At 32.9% G+C, this 21477-nt stretch overlaps 1 protein-coding gene across 7 annotated transcripts in view; it reads left to right on the forward strand.

The window, feature by feature from the left end:
• IPO11 (importin 11) overlaps positions 1-21477 on the forward strand; it is a 90162-nt gene that overhangs the window by 27135 nt on the left and 41550 nt on the right. For 6 of the 7 annotated variants that reach the window (XR_004982916.2, XR_004982917.2, XM_036409714.2 and 3 more), the window contains 9 exons: positions 1103-1146; positions 3543-3633; positions 6146-6193; positions 6981-7086; positions 9698-9824; positions 13484-13517; positions 13726-13766; positions 14755-14871; positions 16735-16848. Coding sequence is in view for 5 of the 7 variants with exons in the window: in XM_036409714.2 (XP_036265607.1) it covers positions 1103-1146; positions 3543-3633; positions 6146-6193; positions 6981-7086; positions 9698-9824; positions 13484-13517; positions 13726-13766; positions 14755-14871; positions 16735-16848 (722 nt within the window). In the remaining 2 variants the exon portion in view is untranslated. The remainder of the gene's footprint in view (positions 1-1102; positions 1147-3542; positions 3634-6145; positions 6194-6980; positions 7087-9697; positions 9825-13483; positions 13518-13725; positions 13767-14754; positions 14872-16734; positions 16849-21477) is intronic. The other variant, XM_036409711.2, reaches the window with a different exon arrangement.

Raw genomic sequence — 21477 nt, forward strand, 5'->3', positions numbered from 1 at the left:
GTATATAGAATTTTTCTCCAGAAAGAGACTTAAAATTTTTAGGTATTATTATTATGTATGTATTATGTAGTTTAAAACAAAAACATAAAATTAACTGCCTGTCAGTTTCTCCTTTGTAATTCATTCCATTTTGTTTTTTTTGTAGAAATACAATACTTACTCCAGAAAGATATTTGGAGGTGAAAATTTCTGAATTGCTGAATATTTAAATTTTACATATTTAAATTTTAATTTAAAATTAGTTTTTTTATGATTAAAATGTTTTTAATCATCCAAATTATTATATTGTGAAATTTGTAGATCTTTTTGTCTATTTGGATTTAAAAATATATATATTTTATTGATTTTTTTACAGAGAGGAAGGGAGGGGCATAGCTAAAATCTTAAATGTTTTATATTGCCTTTTTATTAGAATATATAATATTATAACATGTAACACTGAATCCCCATATTTTTAAAAGTCCCTGAAGTATTTTACTTTAAATGTAGGACATTTATAGAAAATTTCACTAATTCTTTAACTTGTAAAACATGATTATTGTATCAAATGAAATGATTCTTATGGTTGTAATGATAGTTTATCAGTGATATTAGATATTCTGCAAGGGACAAGTACTTTGAGCTTTCCTCTGTATAGAATTTTAAAAATATATATTTTTATTGATTTCAGAGAGGAGGGGAGAGGGAGAGAAAGAGAGAAAAACATCCATGATGAGAGAGAATCATTGATCAGCTGCCTCCTGCAAATCCCCACTGGGGATTGAGCCCACAACCCGGGCACATGCCCTTGACCAGAATCGAACCTGAGACCTTTCAGTCCGCAGACTGACGCTCTATCCACTGAGCAAAACTGTCCAGGGCCAGAATTTTTAATGAGAATGAGAGAATGCTTATGGATGAAAGCACTTGATAGGTGTCTATAATGTACACAGATATAATCTGTAGCTTCTAGTAAAGAAATCTGGGTTTGCTTTCAGTATTAAGGGTTTGCTTTCTGTGTTATTAAACTCATATTATTTAAAATCTTGGTTTTCCAACTGGGATTTTTGAAACATCATTATTGCATTTCAGGAGAGCATTATTTATCATTTTTTAATTGCAGCAGTGGAAGAGACGGGAGGGGATTCTTGGAAATACAGTTTAAGGGTAAGTGTTGATTGAAAGAAATATTGATAGGGAAAAGCTTAATACTTCTATAACTGTTGGTAGAGAATGAAACTTTTTTGAAGATTCCAAGCATTAAGTGGGACTGGTAAGCTATTCATAATTATAATAATCTATATTTGAGAGTGTTGCTGGGGTTATTGTGGTCTCACAAGGAAAAGCATTTCTAGGGACCCACAGAGAGGATATGATTTGGTGGCAAGCTTTGTTTATGGTACAAAATCAAAGGAGTGCCTCAACCATGTGGATCTACAATAATAGCCACCTGGGGCCCACAGCAGACTGTGTGGGCTCCCAAGGACGATGAAACAAACTCGGTTCTGCCTTTGCCTTGTGACATTGGGAAGCTAAGAGAACTCTGTTGATATTACATCATAAATAAATCTGCATCCTTGAAATGCTTTTTCTTGAGCTCTCGTGGAAGAGCTGTTTTTCACTGACAACAGTACTTAGAAAAGTGATGAACTTCAATCTGAAAAATATATTTTTGGTTAAATTGGCAGTTTGCAAACTGATTTTTTTCTTCATTTTGCAGTCATATTGATTGGGAAATAATTGTCATTGCAGAATTACAAAGGCCTTTTATAAAATGAAAGCTATCTCTTTTTGGCTATAATTTTTTATTTCCTCTGAAGTATTTCAGTAATTGTAAAACTTATGTTGATACCTTATTTTTCTTACTTAGCACCTGGTGTAATTGATTTCAGAATCCAGTCCATTATTTTTAGTTTTAGAATGCTTTTTAAACATGCATTTATTGCCTGGCCAGTGTGCCCAGTGGTTGAACATCAACCCATTAACCAGGAGGTTATGGTTTGATTCCTGGTCAGGACACATGTCCAAGTTTTAGGCTCAGTCCCCATTGGTGGATGTGCAGGAGGCAGCCAATTAATGATTCTCTCTAATCATTGATGTTTCTATTTCTCTCTCCCTCTCTTTCCTCACTGAAATCAATTAAAAAATTAAACAAATTTATTGATAAGGCCAGCATTTGAGGAAAGTTTATCAAATTTGGTCTTCGAACTATTCTTATTATAAAGACTTACGTTTACATAATTTTCAATTATTTTTCTAAAAATGTATAATTGTATTAGTTTTATAAGCTTACATAGAAAACCAGAAAGATTATAAATCTGACAAATTATTAGTGCTTTAATTTAAAAAAAATGTATTTACTTATTTTAAAGTGAGGAAGGAAGAAATGTTGATTTGTTCCACATATTTATGCATTCATTGGTTTTAGTTCTTATATGAGCCCTGATTGGAATCGAACCCACATCCTTGTATCAGGGCAATGCTCTAACCCAGTGGTTGGCAAACTCATTAGTCAACAGAGCCAAATATCAACAGCACCACGATTGAAATTTCTTTTGGGAGCCAACTTTTTTTAAACGTAAACTTCCTCTAACGCCACTTCTTCAAAATAGACTCTCCCAGGCCGTGGTATTTTGTGGAAGAGCCATACTCTTAAGGGCCAAAGAGCCGCATGTGGCTCATGAGCCGCAGTTTGCTGACCACTGCTTTAACCAATTGAGCTATCTGGCCAGGCCCAGCTAGTGCTTTAAAATATTTTAAATAATTTTCTGCTTTAACATTAAACTTTAAGAAAATTTTTATATTAAAATGTACTATAATATTATGAACCCTCTGAATCCAAAACCTAGTTTATCAGTTATTCAACTCATAGATAGACTTTCATATAAGTACATCCTCCCTCCCCAGTTGGATTATTTTGAAGCAAATATCTGAGCTGACTGACACTCATTCCATCTGTCATTTTAGTGTTTATGTATATGTGTATGTGTATGATTCTTTAACATAAAGCACAATGCTGACAACATTTAGTTATAATTTTCTCATGAAACATCTAGTGATTTAGTACTTTAAGAATCAAAATGAATCATTCATATTGTGTAGCTAACACTGTGACTTCTGCTTACGTTTGTATTTGAAGAAATACTGCTCTGGTGAATTGAACTCATGAACTGTTGTTGACTTATACCATTGTTAAGAAAATATATAATTTATAACACATTAATTCCTGTACACATTCGTAGTACCAAATCTTTAAATTAATGTGGCTCCAGATTACTTTTTAATTTAAAGAATTATTAATTAAAGTTGTAAATTATTTCCTCTTTGTAGTTTTATAACTACATAAATGAGTGCATAATACTAAATGATTGAAATAGTGAAATAAACTTTCTATACGTTATGATTATTATAATGTTATAAATTAAAAAATAATCTTTAAAAAACTAAGGATTTGAAACATTTTCAGAGGTTTAGGATCTTAAAAATGAGTACTCTTTGCTTTATTTTAGAATTAATCAGTTTAATATACCATTGTTTTTGTTAAAAAATTTTTTCCTCTTCAGCCTTGCACTGAAGTACTATTTATAGATATATTCCATGAATATAATCAGACTCTTACTCCTGTACTTCTAGAAATGATGCAAAGACTTCAAGGTGAGATATATTTTTGATACTTTGATATATCTATTGGTTAATGTTTAATTAAAATCGTTTGCGAGTACCTACTATGTGTAATGCCTAATTTCCTAAGTCATTTAAAGATAGGAACTTGAGAAAAACCAAATGTGTTCTTTTCTGAAGGGTGGTCTCTGGGATAGAGAACAGGTGTGGACAATTCACAAAAGAAGGCCTTGGGTAGGCCTTGAATATGATAGATGTTACTATTGTAAACCTAACAACAAAAGCAAAATTGCAAGCAATTAAGTTTATTGCTTGGGGAAATAGTCCATTTGAAGCATGTTGTGACAAGTAGTGTGTGAAAAGGTTAAAATAATGTTAGCCTCAGAATGGTGGCAGTGGGAATTGGAAGAAGGTATTGGATTTAAGAGAGAATAATGAGATCTGGACATAATTATACTAAGTGAATTAAGCCAGCCAGAGAAAGATAAATACCATATGATCTCACTTATATGAGGAATCTAGTGAACAAAATAAAACTGACAACAAAATAGAACCAAAAGCATGGATTTATGGAACAGTCTGAGAGAGGTCAGAAAGGGGTGTGGGGAACTGGATAAAAGAAGGGGAAGAGAGTAGCCAAAGAACACACATAGCCCATGGACACAGACAACAGAGTGGTAAAGACTGAGGAAGGTGTGCAGGGGCTGGTGGAGGTGGGCAAAGGGGTTTGGAGAGGGTAATGGGGGACATCTGTAATAGTGTCAATAATAAATAAATGAAGTGATGAAATTTTTAGCATTATACATAGTACACAAAAATTATTACTATTATTAATTTAAATGTTTATCATTTATTTAATTATTAAAAGGGATTTATCATTTTTTACTTTTCTGCCATGCTCTACATTCAGGGAGGGGGCATTGATCACATTTGTTTTTTTCACACATTATTCCCAGTGCCTGGCACACTCAGTAACTATTTGTTTATCCATTGACTTTTGGCAACTAGTTGTCTATACTAGCCAAAGGAAAGTGAACAAAAATGATCCTGAATGTTAGAGTCTTAATGACAGGGAAAGCAGCTATTAATAGTGGTTAGAGATGGAGCTTTACTTTTGGACTGTATATAAGGAGCCTTGGGAGAAGAAATAGGTTCCAGGACAGAACCTGAGGCTTTCATCTTCAGGAATATGAGGACACGGAGGCCTTGCATCAAAGCTGGGTAAGAAATTATCGCAGAGATAAAAAGAGAAGTATGAGGGTAAATCTTGGAGAAGAGCATGTCAGAAGTGTCCAGTGCTGTGAGAGGAAAGAAGCAGAATCTTCTGAGACAATAAATTACTTGATTGGTTGGGCTAGGAATCACATTGTAAGGGATCAAGGATTGAGTCAGTGTTGATGTCAGGAAATAACAACACGGTAATCTCTGTAGGGAAGGAGATTCCTGATCGTGTTTGGAGTAGTTACAGGACAGCTCACTTTTTAGCCTTTTATTACCCCCAAAAACTAATAGTGTTTCTGTTTAAATTATAAATCAGGGAAAAATGAGCTACCAGCCAAGTTTTACTGTGGTAATTTTTAAAGATAATTTGAGTGTTAATTGTGTTTTCATATGAAAATGAAAATATATTTTGATGTCTAATGTATAGCTATTTACTAATTTCCTAATGCAGGATTACAGGTTTTTAAATTTGATAACATTTATACCGCTTCAGTTACCTTTTCTGTTGAGTTTATAACTTTATTTCTGTTTTCGCCTATCCATTTTATTTTTTAAATCACTGAAGGGAAGTGGATAATCTATTTAAGTTACACTCTAATAAGTTGCCGGGTGCTGGTAAGGTTTTCAGTGATTTCAGAGTTTAGTTCTTTTTCTAGTTCTAGATTATTTGATTATTTATTAGATTATTTAAGTATTTATTGTATCTTATTAGACAAGTGAGCTTAAGAATTCATATTTAATATGAGAAAAGTGCTTTGACAAACTTGTTAGAAATCTTGCTATTCTGAAGAAATGTACTTATTAAATAAACCGTTTTTCATGTCTTTACCATGGTATTCTCTTTTCTGGATCGTATTGCAATGACTGCCAAGTTCATATTCTAAAGTTTCACATTTGAACTTTTAATTTTGTTGTCACTTTCATAACCTGATTTTATTTTATGTTTAGAGTGTATTGTATGAATTGCCCATTCTTATTCTTTTTTCAGGGGAGGGAGACTCATTTTTTTTTAAATTTAAGAATTTTCTTATATAATCAGGGTATAACAATAGTTAGCAATGTGTGGAATATATTTTTCTGTATTGTTGCTTGATATAAAATTTTATAAATATGTTATATGTTATTTTTTTTAAATTGTAATGTGGCCTTACATCATGTACCTGTCTTCTCTAATGGTGATAACAAAACTTAAGACTTTCCCTACACATTTGTATGTATATTTAATATTATAAAATATATTGTGCTTAACTGAACCAAGAAACTAACAAATTGAGTTTAATTAATAACTAATTTTATTTACTTTTACTGATACTTATTTTTTCAGGGCCCACTAATGTGGAAGATATGAATGCACTATTAATCAAAGATGCTGGTATGTTAAACTAAAGTGATTTAGAAACATTTATTTCTTCAGTAGATAATAGGTCTGTTTTGTGGCAGGTGTTATGCAGGGAGATAGGATATAAGGGTACCTAATATATTGTAACTATCTGGTGGGGAGATAACCAAGCAAGCAGACAACCGATTATAACATAGTGCCAGTTGGTTAATGCTAAAGTAGGTGATACACAGGTAGTACTGTGAAAAAAACACAGGTAGTTTTGGTGTGTATTGCAAAAGACTCCTAAAGTGTGTAACATGAGAACACAATAATCAGTGGGAGTTAGTCGAGGAGAGGGTGGTGTGGGAAGACCTGCAGTCAGAAGCAGGAGCATGTACAAAAGGGAAAAAGAGTGAGCACAGTTATGTTTTGAACTGGGAGCATTTCGGCTTAATTGAAACATAGAAGTTAAGGGGTTTATGAGAGATGAGGCTGGTGGGAGAATAAGTAGAGGTCAGATCATAAAACATTGGTACCCATTTGGAAGCAGATGTTCTTTTATAATTTTTATACTTTGACTTAAATATTTTAAAATAAATATAATTTTCTGTTTGAAAGCACTCGGACTATTTAGGAAAAGCAGAGAATAAAGTAACTTAATGCTTAATGTTTCTGAAATGCCTATTTAAACAATTTTTATGATTAGCATATTTTATATTTTTCTTTATTAGCACATCTCATGTTTCCAAGTAGTTCCTAACACTAAGTTTTTTCTAAGGGTACTTGCATTTGGCTCAGTATCTGATATTTAATTTTTTTCCTTAAATCTTCTCCTTAGTGTATAATGCTATTGGATTAGCAGCTTTTGAGCTGTTTGACAGTGTTGATTTTGATCAGTGGTTTAAAAACCAACTTCTTCCAGAATTACAAGTCACTCACAATAGGCAAGTATAAAACTGTGTTTATTATATACTTATTTTACCATAGTGATTTTCTCATGAAGATAAAGCAGAAAATTTTTCTGTAGAGCCAGTGGTAAATAAGTTGGATTGCTATTCTGCCCTCAGGGAGCTAGTGAACCTCTGATAGAAAGAAAGCCTTCGGTTTGTCTCGGGATTAAAACGTGCAATTTGATTGTCATTAAACCCTAGAGGCTATTTAGTCTAGACCTACGCCGTCCAGTACAGTAACTAGTATATGTGGCTATTGAGGACTTGAAATATACTTAGTGCAATTGAGGTAATTAATTTTAATTAACTAAAAATTAAATATTGCACCAATGTAAAATATATATTGATTAGATGATGAAATGATATTTCAGATGTATTGAGATAAAAATACTATAAAAATTTCACTTCTTTCTTTTTACTTACTTTAGTGTGGTATCAAAAATTACACATTGGCTTGTATTATATTTCTTTTGGTTCAGTATTTCTCAAAGTTTAATGTGCATATGATTACCTGATGATCTTATTAAAAATCCAGGTTTTGGTTTATCTTTTGGGTTGGGGTATGGGTCAGTTTGTGTGATTCTGTCATGCTTCTAGTCTAGGATAATGATGCTGCTTCTCCAAGGACACTATTTTGAGAAGCAAACTGACCCTAATCTTTTTGTATTTTAAGTATGTTTTTATTTATTTCAGAGAGAGGACAGGAGAAGGAGAGAGAGATTGAAATATCAGTGATGAGAGAGAATCATTGATTGGCTGTCTCCTGCATACCTCACACTGGAGATAGAACCTGCAACCTGGGCACCTGCCTTGACTAGGAATCAAACCATGACCTCCTGGTTCATTGGTTGATGCTCAACCATTGAGCAACACTAGCCAGGCTGAACTCTAATCTTAACTGTGCCCAGAAGTGACTATGATCTTGCAATTTGACCTTGCAAAATTTCATTCTTTTTATCTGAAATAGAACGTTGAGTGTGATAATCCTAAAGGTCTCAGTTCCAAATTTGATGGTTTTGTGGTTCCTTCATTAACTATAAAAGTGTTTACTTCCACCTCTGTGACTTTCTTCAAATAGTCCATATCCATTGAACTTACATTTTTTTCAAACCCCCCTCCCCCAGAATACTCTATATCTTAAAAGCTGTTCAAATCTCATCTCCCTCTTCCCAGTGTTCTCTTTTCCTTTTCTGAAATTCTAGTATAGAGCTTTGCATTCTTTAATTCTTTTAGGTGTATGTATGATAGACTTTTTGAGAGCAGGGATACTTACATTTTGCATCTTTGATGAGTAACTCTATGTGATTGGTCATCTTATAAGATTGTAATTTTCTTAAAAATGTGATATAGTCATTATTCTTTTTCATTTACACCTAGAAATAAATATCATTTTGTAACTAAAATTTATTATACTATCAAGAAGAGACTTTGTGGATGGAATTCCTAGATACAGTTGATTATAATTATAGCTTTGTGATTTTTCTCACTGCCTAAAGACTGTCATATCAAAAAAGATAACCACAGAAAATAAAGTATATACATGCTACTGCAAATGTTCTACAATTTCTGAATTATGTGATTAATAGAATTGTAATGAAAAATTGAATACAGGAGCGCCTTTATTACTTATCAGGCTTCACTATCCTTATGATTTTGGGAATAGGCTAGTTATGCCTATTTGAAATGACTGTTTTTGGTTGCTTGAGGAACAGAAATAGAATTGTTTTTTATTTTTAATTTAATTATACAGGGTGACCTCACAAAATTGTATACACACTTTTAGTGATTCATAAAGTCGGTCTTTATTAACGTCATTTTAAAAATTAATGAGTTATCAGCTGATATACACACTTTGAATGATTATAAAGTCATTGTTAATATACACTTCATTTTCAAAATTAAATGATTTATCAGTTGTTAAAGTATATATACTGTTTTTGGGACACATTATATAGTTTTTATTTTTTAAATTTTATATTATTGATACTATTGCAGATTCTCGCCCACTTCTACCCAGTCCCTGTCCCCCTTACCTTGGCCCTCTCCACACTATTGTTTGTGTCCATGGGCTATGCATATATGTTCTTTAGTTAATATTTTCACCTTCCTTTATCTAGTCCCCCTCTCCCTTCTGACATTGCTCAGTCTGTTGAATATATTCATGCCCCCTTTCTACCCCTCTCTAATTTCTTTCTGCCCTTCCTTGTTAAAAGTCTCATCTTCAGCTAGTCTTCAGTTGGTAATTAGGCTAACTGTTACCCTAAGTTTAGTTTTATTTCCACTTTGGTTCTGGGAGGAGCTACAAACACCCATCTACTCTGTCGCCATCTTGAAATCCCCGGACATGTTTTTTATGTCCGTATCTAGGTTATAGTTCTTTAAAACAAAATAATAATACTTATGCCTGCCTAAGTTTTAAATTTTTAGATCAGTGCTTTATTATTAGGATTTGTACTGTGGTAATTTAGAAGTAGCTTTAAATCTTTTGCATAAGAATGTAGGTTGCTTTATATTATATTTTATATTTGAACGATGAAATATACTAAGTGAAATAGATTTCTTAAAATATTTGACATTCTAATTTAATGATTTTTTTCCTATCTAGGTATAAGCCATTGCGACGCAGGGTGATTTGGCTCATCGGTCAGTGGGTTTCTGTGAAATTCAAGTCTGACTTAAGACCCATGTTATACGAGGCAATTTGTAACTTACTTCAAGACCAAGACTTAGTGGTATGTTGTTTAGATGTCTTAAAAGAGTTATTTTTATAAGTTTAACCTATGTTAAACTACAAACTGAGAAATTGTTTATATTTAGTTTTAGACTGGGACTCCATAAATTCTATAACCTCATAGGCCACTGATAAGCACATCTTTATCTCTGATAGTTTCATGAAAGTTGAACATTATTGTTTGATTTCAGAGAATATAATGCATATTGAGTGAATTTTCTTGGTTATTTGAAATTTTTTTCAGTGTTTAGAAATTTGATTTATTAGTATGAAATACCCAAACTTTGTAAATAAAAATTTGATTTAGGCATAATGGCTACTTTGAAATGTTTTACTTTTGAGCTTCTTTCTTTTTTAAAAATTCTTTTGTTTTAAGTATTTTAAGCTTATTTCTGATTCATCCTTAGAAAAGGTAGGCTTTTAATTTTTTACTTTTAAAGAGTTAAGAATTATATCAAGAAAAGAGAAAAATTCAGTGGTCAATAACAAGCCATCTATATTCTTACCATCCAGTTTTCCATATTTCTCCCACATATTTTTATTGTATTAATTTTTCATATATATTTAAATACTTTGTTCAAGGAATAAAACATTAAAAGTGCAGTTAAATCTCTATTTTTTAAAAATGTATTTTTATTAATTTTAGAGAGGAAAGGAGAGAGAGATAGAAACATCAGTGATGAGTGAGAATCATTGATTGGTGATTGGCTGCCTCCTGCACATAGGGGACTGAGCACACAGCCCAGGCATGTGCCCTGACTGGGAATAGAACTCTGATGCTCAACCACTGAGCCATGGGTTCCCTATTCCTTTCCACTCTAATATTGCTGTTATTTTATTGATCAGAGATTTTTAATTTTAATGCAGATTTACTGATTTTCTATTTTATTTTGTTTCTTATTTAATATTATTTTTGTACCCCTTGGTTATTTAGAATTTATTTTTGAATTTGATGTGAAGTAAGGTTCCATTTTCATTATGTTTTTTATAAGACGACAATGCTACAATGCTTTGTTGAAAAGTCCATTTTTAAAAATATCTTCTACATGCTCTTTTACATCTATCTATCTTAGAACATGTTTCTTAGCAGATGCAATGCTTATGGCAAGTTTCATATTTGAGGATCCTATTTTTAAAAAAAAATATATTTTATTGATTTTTTACAGAGAGGAAGGGAGAGAGAGTGTTTGAAACATCGATGAGAGAGTGTCATCGATCAGCTGCATCTTGCACACCCCCTACTGGGGATATGCCCGCAACCAAGGTACATGCCCTTGACCAGAATCGAACCTGGGACCTTTCAGTCCTCAAACAGACACTCTTATCCTCTGAGCCAAACAGGTTTTGGCGCTGAGGATCCTATTATCACAGTGTAAAAATGACTTAATTTTAGGCCAGATAAACCTTTTTTTCCTAGGGTTCCAAGTGATTCTTTAATCAGTATATTTGATATATGTTGGGTTTCTTTAGGTTGTAAGGTTCACAGCCAATAATATTTTCATTTTGGAAATTACAAGTAATTTTTGAAAAGAGTTACTTGGGTTATTTGTGGATCCTTCAATAAAACAAGCAGTAAATTACTAAAAAAAAAAAAAAAAAATAGCATTAGTTTACTTTTTCAACTTGGTTCGAGGTTATCTAAAATATAAACTGTGGCTCAGCCAGAAAATTTATAGTTTGGAGGTAGGGTGTGCTGCATTTGTCTATGAGGCAAAGAAATGGTAATCCTTGTGTTATTTACCAGCATAGAAATATTGAATTTTCAAGGGGGTCAGGCAGCTATGGGATTTCAGTGGAATGTACATGATGTAGGGTATCCTGAATGCACTGAGAGGTACAGCTGGAATCTGGATAGTTATTTTTCACAAGGTGCATTGACATTCTCCTATCTTTCCACTCCTGTGCTTTTTTGGATCTCCCATTTTTGCCCATCTTTCTGTTTTAAAGCTTTGATTTTGTTTTTATTATTGTGTCTCTAAAACGCTGCTATAGGTTTTAAACTCTGGGCTAGTCTGTGTTTTCACAGGAAGAAAGGAAACCTTAATTTATTAAGTCTCCTATAGTCAGTTTTGGATTTGCACTGATATGTCTGATATTTGTATTATATGAAAATTAGCTTGAGAATTCTTTTTTAAAAAAGAGATAAATAAATTGAAGGTTCCTTTTATCCTTTTAGGAAACTTATCTGTGTATTTCAGAAGAAATATATCAAGTTGTGTAATTGAGTAATCTTAACTTTTATTGCAGAAGAGTACAAAATAGTACTACGAGTAGTTCCAAGTAGTAATAGTACCACTGTGTAAATAATATCTATTTCTTATGCTTAGCATGGAATCAAGTCATAGAAAATGTGTATTAAAAGAATTATAAAATAGGGATAAAAGATTATGAAATCATCATTCTTTTTCTCTTGAGCAGATTACTTTCTTTCAAGGGAATTATTTTATTTACATTTTCCTGGTGGCCTTAAGTCACTGAAAAAGTGCCATTTCTTTCTGGCTTCAGTGCCATGCTTACTGTTTTAGTGTGAGGAATTAACTTTCACTGCTATGGGCAGGCTGTAGAAGTGGTCAGGTATTATAAGAGTCATGAACTCAAATCAACCATCCTGACTTTTATCCTAGAGCTCATTCTCACTGAATCGGGCCATAAAAGTGTCTGAATACTCTTATCTTTGTAGTAGTGTTCTTTGGAAGTAATGGGATCTGTAGTTTCTTCTTGTTTCTTTCTCTGTTGCTCTGATTTTTAGGACCCTTCCACAGTTTCTGATATCTTGATGGCACTTGTTTGCCCCAACATGGAATTAGCTTTTTATCTTTTCAGGAGTTTTCTGAGGTTTCAGCTGGAGTTATATGGCCTAGACTCATATGCTGAGTTCATGGTCTGGATCTAGTTCTGGATATATAGGATTTCATTTTCCTTCAGAAGATATAAGTTTATTCTGTAAAAAAGTCATGTTTATTAAACAGGGTTTTCTTTTTTTTTTTTTTTTATATTTTATTGATTTTTTACAGAGAGCAGGAGAGAGGGATAGAGAGCTAGAAACGTCAATGACAAACATCGACCAGCTGCCTCTTGCACACCCCCTACTGGGGATGTGCCCGCAACCAATGTACATGTCCTTGACCAGAATCGAACCCACGACCTTTCAGTCCGCAGACCGACGCTCTACCACTGAGCCAAACCAGTTTCGGCAGGGTTTTCTTTTCTTGCATGTATTTATTATTTATTTATTGAACAACTAGTTCTAGGAATTGTTGCACTCTCTCTTACCAGTTATATGTCACATTCTCCAACTTGTTACTATATAAATTCCAAGTTCTGATTTTTTTCCCCATTGCTATGAATCACTGGGAAATTCTCTTTCTATGTGAGTGCTTTCTGTTTGTTTTATTAATAGTTTAGGAAGAGCTAATTTTTGTTCTTATTTTTACTTGTCATATTTTAAATGCTCCTCTTTTCTTATACTCTATGTACTTAGCATTTTTAGCTCTTAATAAGTAGAGTGTCCTTTTATTTTTAGATATTAATATTTTCTTTGACTTAAATATTAACAAAAGGAATAAAGAAAGTTATTTGGAATCAAGTTTTTGTCATTTAATATAAATGATGTTTTGTAGTTATGGAATAACTCAAAATTTATTATATACTTTCTTTTAGGTTCGTATTGAAACAGCTACAACCCTGAAGTTAAATATCCTTAAAATAATTTTAAAATACTTCATTGTGAAGAATTTTAACACTTTGAAATTGTTAATTATTCTGCTAAATCAATTTATGAGGTAGTTTAAAATGTAATTTTTATTGGTTTATTATAGTTGGTGTGTGTGTGTGTGTGTATGTTATTTTTCCCCCCTCTGATAAATGTCATATATTCTCAGTATTCCTTAACTACTCTTTACCTGTTGATGATTTTGAGTTTAGAACGGATCAGTTTCTACCGGTAAGAATATTTCTAGTTTAAAAAAAAATTTCTGCTTACATGTTTTGAATATTAAGTATTATTTTGCAGGTGGAATTAAATATAGATTATTTATTAAAGCTGAATTTAAAAATATATTTAATTATTTTGAAATAGTTGGTAACTTATATTTCAAACAGTTTGCTTTTATTCTGCCTTTTTTTGTTTGTTTAATTGACTCATCTATTTTGGCTCCAGGGCATGTCTGGCCCACACTGCCTTGCCTGCCACCTTCTAATTAATTTCCTTTCAATGTGCATATATCCATGCACAAGGCCACTAGTTATATGGTAAAATCTCTATATTTCATGGGGGAACTTATAGAGCAGAGATTTTTCTTTGTTCAAAGAATCATTAGATTTTTTTTTTTTTTAATAAAAGACATAGGTTTAAGAAATTTGATAAAAATGAACTAAATATCTGAAAGAACGAGTATTTGTTTTATGTCTTATGATTTGTTAATTCTTGCTATATTTTAGCAATATGGGCTTTAATAGCCAGACATAGGATAATTTTCTATTTTTGAATAAGAGATATTCTGTTATTCTTAGAGTTATAGAAAATTTTCATCTCCACGCAGCATACATTAAGGTCCATATCTTATGGGACGTAAGTGCCATAGTTGGTATTCCTTTTACTCTAATGAATAGACCTTGCACAACAGCAGGCATATGTGGAAGAGCAATTCAAGACACTGTTAACAGTATAAAATTTAAATACAAAATCTTTAGAGACAGTTTTCTTCTGAAAACATTGTGGATGAGTGAAATTCTAAAACAGACACATTTAGCAGCCATAAAGAAAAAATTTCCTAAAATTGAGAATTTGAACAGTTTGAAGTTGTTTATATAATGCTAAGATTTTGTCTTTGTCTTTTACTTATTGCTTTGACATTATTTCTTTTCTGTCTATATTGAAAGGTCTTGCATTTCTGTTTTAAACCTTTTTTTTTTCTTCTTTTGACCTGCAGTATTTGGAAACCATGTTCACGCTACTTTTTCAGTTACTGCAGCAAGTCACAGAATGTGACACAAAGATGCATGTTTTACATGTCCTTTCTTGTGTGATTGAAAGAGTCAACATGCAGGTAATTTTGTTTTAAATCATGAAAATAAATGTTAGCGGGTAATAGAGTATATGTCAAATTTTTAAATTGCTTTTCATATATTGTTTAAAAGTTAGGACATACATTAAAATGCTTCTAACTTATAGTTGTGATATCTATTGTGTGTATTCAAAATTTAACATGTTTATACTCAAGTTTTTAAAAAATGACTTACAAATTTAAAATTAAAACATTGGGTTAGGCCGAAGCTGGTTTGGCTCAGTGGTAGAGTGTCGGTCTGCGGACTGAAAGGTTCCAGGTTCGATTCTGGGCAAGGGCATGTACATTGGTTGTGGGCACATCCCCGGTAGGAGGTGTGCAAGAGGCAGCTGGTCGATGTTTCTCTCTCATTGATGTTCCTAGCTATCTCTCTCCCTTCCTCTCTGTAAAAAAATCAATAAAATATATTTTTTTAAAAAAACAAAAAAACATTGGGTTAGCAAGATAGAGGTGTTTAGAAAGTAGAATTTTATATATCTGTCAGATGTAGTTTATAGTTAACTAGAGGCCCAGTTGCCTCCTATACTCACCTAGACTGGGGATTGAACCTTCAACCTGGGTATGTGCCCTTACTAGGAATTGAACTGGCGACCTTTCGGAACATGAAACAATGCTTAACAGACTGAGCCATACTGGCCAGGGCTGAACAAATGTTTAACTTATTTTTCTGTACATTACCTTCTGGGGTGGGGTGTGAGGGACACAGATTCTACAATTTTTTTTTTACTACCTTTAATTGTATGCTATTTCATAAGCAAAATAAATACTCTTTTTCTTTTTCTTTTTTGTAGCAGTTTTTAATTTTAATCCATGGGATTGAAATAGGTAGCACTGAATTGAAGGTCTATTTGTTTTATCATCAAGGACACTGAGAACAATTCCAAATACTGTGACTAAGCCTGGAGCTGGAGCACTGTCCAGCTTCAGCGTAGATCCATTTTATTTTCCATGAGGCTCATGTTAAGCTGTGCTGTGTGCTTCAGGGTATATTTTAAAACTGGTTAACGAAATGCCTAGTGGACTTGACAATTGTATTCTTTCTTCTCCTGTGTTTCCACTGTACCTCCTGTACACCTTTAACATTGCGCTTAGCCTTTCTCATTGTAAGGGTTGTATGTGTAGCTTTATACCCTTTTTTATCTGGTGCCTTGTGCTTGGGGTCTGATACTTGGAAGATGCTATCATATAATTGCTGAATGAATGAATGAATGAATAAATGCTGTTTTTAAAACAATGTATTTCCAGTTACGTAAGCTGTTTTAAGAAAGAAGCGGATTATAGCAGCATCTTTCTCTTAAACCTTAAATAAATAACTCGCCATTATATATTATTTCATATTCCTAAATTTTATTTCATGTTATACATTTGGTAATTGTTTTAAAATACTTACCATAGCCCTGGCAAATGTGGCTCAGTTGGTTGGAGTGTCTTCCTGTATACTGAAAGATTGCATGTTTGATTCCTAGTTAGGGCACATACCCAGGTTGTGGGTTTGATCCTGGTTGGGGTATGTGTAGAAGGCAGTCAATTGATGTTTCACTCTCACATCGATGTTTCTCTCTGCTCTCTCCCTTCTTCTCTCTCTGAAATCAATAAAAGCATATCCTTGGGTGAAGATTAATATATATATTGGTTAAATATATTAGGTCAAGTATCATTTAGCTCAGTGTCTCTGTGTAATGTCTGATTTATCTTTAAAAGGATATAATGCTTACTATATTACATGTAGTATATATTAAATATTTGCTCTCTGGGACTTAAATAGGTCTTTCAGTGTTTCTTGAAATAAGGTGCCTTTTTTTTACTAATAGAATTCTTTTACTTCTCCTACTTCTGTTGTGATAGATACGGCCGTATGTAGGATGTTTGGTACAGTATTTGCCTCTTCTTTGGAAGCAGAGTGAAGAACACAATATGTTGAGATGTGCTATTCTGACAACACTTATTCATCTTGTTCAGGTAAGATACTTCAGCACAGTTTCTTAGTTTAGTATTTTTTTCTTCTTTAAAATTTTTCATTGTTTACATGTGTTTTATGTTAATGTTAGTGAAAAGCCTCACATTTTATGTCCCATGTGATCTAAACAGTTTTTAAAACACTGTATATTTAGTTTAGACATTTTTGACATATGAAAAATTTCCTCTATTTTTTAAAGATGATTTCTTTCATTAGATGTAGTGGTCCTCAATGATGATAAATCCGCTGAAACCGGTTTGGCTCAGCAGTAGAGTGTCGGTCTGCGGACTGAAAGGTCCCAGGTTCGATTCCAGTCAAGGGCATGTACCTTGGTTGTGGGCAGTAGGGGGTGTGCAAGAGGCAGCTGATCGATGTCTCTCCCTCATCGATGTTTCTAACTTTCTATCCCTCTCTCTTCCTCTCTGTAAAGAAAAATCAATAAAATATATATATATATATTTAAAATGATGATAAACCCACAATCTATGTAGTCCATGGTACCTTACAGGCTGCTTTCTTGTTATTCGGGGATTTTCTGCATAAACTTAATTTTTACTCCTTTCCTTTGGTTTAAAATAAAAAAATTTTCTTTCATAAATTGGAAAGGCAGAAGAACAGTAGTTGCTTTTGAGATAAAGAGTGAATTTGATTTCAGACATCTTGACTTTGAAGTGCTGGGATGTGCATTAAATAGGGAGGAACCCAAACTTCAGGAAAAAAGAATGAGACTCTAATTCTCATTTGAACTGAAAATGACTCAGAGTCTGATGTGAGAGTATATTGAGAGAAGATCTTAACTCTAGACTACCTCTGAGTGTATGGATGCTGCAGTGATTTTTACTGCCTTTGCTTCAAAGTTTGATAGATTTTTCCAATGGGAGATCTCTCTCTAAATTAAGAATTTTTACTCTAAATGTTCTAATTAGTTTTAAAAGTATCCTTTCTACTATTAGTTTAGAAAAACCTTTCTCAGGCACCTTGATACTTTTTGAAACATAAACTTATTCGTTCAGTAAATAATTATGGATGGGTTTTACAGTTACAAATTTTTGTCTAAGGCAGTTTTAGATGGTTGAATGGTGATATAAATTGAAAAAAATACTTTTACTGATTTCTAAGAGGGACAGAGAGAGAGAAACATCAGTGATGAGAAAGGATCATTGATTGGCTGTCTGTGCATGCCCCCTACTGAGGTTAAAGCGCGCAACCCAGTTTGTGTCCTGACCAGAAATCAAACTGTGACCCAGTTAAAAAGTTAATGCTCAACCACTGAGCTATGCCTGCTGGGCGATATAAATTTTTTTAAATGCATTTTCTCTTTAATAAGTGTCTAGCCTAACATCTCTTTCTGTCAACCCTGTAATTCTTGTGATTATCCTGAAAAATTATCTCTTATTTATTTTTTATTTTTATTATTATTTTTATATAATAATAAAAATTCGTGGGGCATTGTCTGATGACAGGGAAATTATGTTTAAAGATCAGAGAACCGAGTTGGATAATGGTTACATTTATATTTCAATGTCAATGAGTTGGCTTTTTTTTGTGTGTGTGTGTTAATAACTTTAATATTTTTTTCTTTTTAAATTTTTATTTATTTATTTATTTTTATTAAGGTATTATATGTGTACATATCTTACCATTGCCCCCCCCACTCCCATACATGCCCTTACCCCCCAATGTTTTGCACCCATTGGTTATTCTTATATTCATGTATATAAATCCTTCAGTTGATCTCTTATCTCCCCCCACCTTCCCGCTGTAATTTGACAGTCTGATGCTTTACTGCCTCTGTATCTTTTTGTTCATCAGTTTATAATGTTTTTTATTATCCACAAATGAGTAAGATCATGTGGTATTTTTCTTTCATTGACTGGCTTATTTTACTTAGCATAATATTTTCCAATTCCATCCAGGTTGCTGCAAATGGTTAAGAATTTCTTCTTTTTTATGGCAGCATAATATTCCATTGAGTAGATGTACGATAGTTTTCTGATCCAGTCATCTGCTGACGGGCACCTAGGCTGTTTCCAAGTCTTAGCTATTATAAATTGTGCTGCTATGAACATAGGAGTGCATATAAACTTTGATTGGTGTTTCCAGTTTCTTAGGATATATTCCTAGGAGTGAGATTACTGGGTCAAATGGGAGTTCCATTTTTAGTTTTTTGAGGAAAATCCATACTGTTCTCCACAGTGGTTACACCAGTCTGCATTCCCACCAGCAGTGCATGAAGGTTCCTTTTTCTCAGCATCCTTGCCAGCACTTGTCGTTTGTTGATTTGTTGATGATTGCCATTCTTGAGGATTTTGGTTGGCATGGCTGTTGGGTTGTAGGGCAGTTCCAAGGCCTGTCTGTTGGTGATGTTGATGAATTCCTAAAAAAGGCTGCTCTTCCCTTCAAAATGGCATGGTCTCTGTGCTGGAGTCCTGCAGTCCAGGGAGTGCCCACAGAGGTGGTAGTCTCTCCTTGTCCAAGAGAACCTGTCTGCCAGCCTCTGCTGCTCCTGAGAGATTTAACTGTCCCTTCCTCACTCTCACACACATCCACACACTCCTTTCATACCCTCACTCACTGCTTCTCCCTCACCTCTGTCCTGCCAGCCGCCATCTTCCTCCCCCCTTCCCCTATGTCTCAGGTAATGATGGTACAACATGATTTTCCCTATTGAAGCATTTCTGATGATTTTATTAATAACTGATTAATTTATTTTTGAGCTTTTACAGTATTGTAGACAATGTCTTGTAGTTATAACCATGGGTCAAAAGAATGTTCCGATTTAAAGCTGCATATCTGGGATTGTACAAGTATTTGAGGCCTCTAGATTAGTGAATCTCTTCATGATTTTACACGGAGAGTCTAAAATATTTCACAATTGCTTCCTTTAGTTTTGTTAATGCTAGTATATTGTGCTCATTTGGATATGCACAAATTTGATAGATTCTAATTTTCTTAAGAAATTTTAAGCCTACTTGATAATCAATATGAACTTGACTAGTTTTTCTTAATGTTCTTTTTTTGTTTTATTAAAGATTGTGTTATGGAGAGTAAAATTTTAACTGAATATTAAAGCCCAATATACTATTATTTTTACTTTATTAAATATGATATTTTTATAGTTCTCTTTGGAAAAATCTTCAATAAGGTCTTTCACCTTATTTTTAGTTATAGAAAGGGCCAGACTTGTACTTAATGTATTTAAGGGTAAACTTTATATATTTCCATTGAAATACATTGAAGTATCTTATGTTCTGATACAGATTGAATTTATTATAAACATTTCATTAAAAGGGGAATATATATTTTTAAAAATTAACATGTCTAATTCAAAAAAGGGAAATACATAAATGTTTTATTGCATTGTAATTTGCTCTATGTTATATTGACATTTGAGCTATTTTCTAAGTGAGGTGATGTTTGGTTATTTTATTTCCTTTCTATGTTTATCAGATTAGAGATTATTAATGGATTAGAAATGGACTTTCTATCCTTTTTATCTTCTTTTAAAGATTGGTGTGGTACACTGAGCCAACCTTCATAATACAGTAATTAGGCAAAATAGATTTTAGATACAGTGCCCACTCTTATCTCTTTCTTTTTTTTCTTTAAAAATATCAGTAAAATTGCCGAAACCAGTTTGGCTCCGTGGATAGTGTCATCCTGTGGACTAAAAAAGGTCCCAGGTTTGATTCCAGTGCTTGGTGTGGGCACATCCCCAGTAGGGGGCATACAGGAGGCAGCTGATCTGATGTTTAAAAGGTCCCAGGTTTGATTCCAGTGCTTGGTGTGGGCACATCCCCAGTAGGGGGCATACAGGAGGCAGCTGATCTGATGTTTCTAACTCTCTCTCTCTCTCTCCCTCTCTGCAAAAAATTGATAAAACATTTTAAAAAATCAAAATTATCTTCATTAAACTAATATGTACATATTTTAGTATATGTGCTGCCGAAGCGAGCACTGTACATATTTTAATGTATATATTTTTAAAAGCTTACAGAAAAGCACACATACAAAAAACAAAACTCCTTTATACCCTTCCAGTATTCTTTTCCCTTTCCATATTTACCTAGTGTTAACATTTTTTTTTCTATTTTCTCCGAAGAAACATTTTTATGCATTTACCACATATTCAGAATTATAGCTATTTAAAAAATATTTTGCATGTAGAATTATTATACACGCTTCTGTACTTTTAAAATTCAGTTTATAATTATTTTGAAATTGCTTATATTTCACGTCTAATCCTTTCTCATGGCTACTCAGTATTCTAGAATGTTAATGTACCATAAGGTAATTACCTTACTGATGAACATTTAAGTTGAGTTCAGTGTTTATTATTTAGGTTAGATAATTTATAGAATTTATATTTCAGTGTTAACACCTCTGTAGGGTTCACAGATGGGGAAATAAATATTTATATGTATTGTAGAAACTCTTAAATGAACAGATTTCTATAGCCTTGGTATATATTATTTTACTACCATTAGGCAGTTGAATGGTATTTTTTTGCTGCTTGCTTTCTAATTGTAAACAACTTTGTTTTAGTAATGCTTGTATTTAGGGCTATCCTTTAAAATCTGATCAATTTGTTTTATAAGTTGTTTTTAGAGTTTTTATATATGATAGATGAT

This window comes from Pipistrellus kuhlii, unplaced genomic scaffold, assembly GCF_014108245.1.
Source record: "Pipistrellus kuhlii isolate mPipKuh1 unplaced genomic scaffold, mPipKuh1.p scaffold_m20_p_4, whole genome shotgun sequence".
Taxonomy (NCBI): domain Eukaryota; kingdom Metazoa; phylum Chordata; class Mammalia; order Chiroptera; family Vespertilionidae; genus Pipistrellus; species Pipistrellus kuhlii.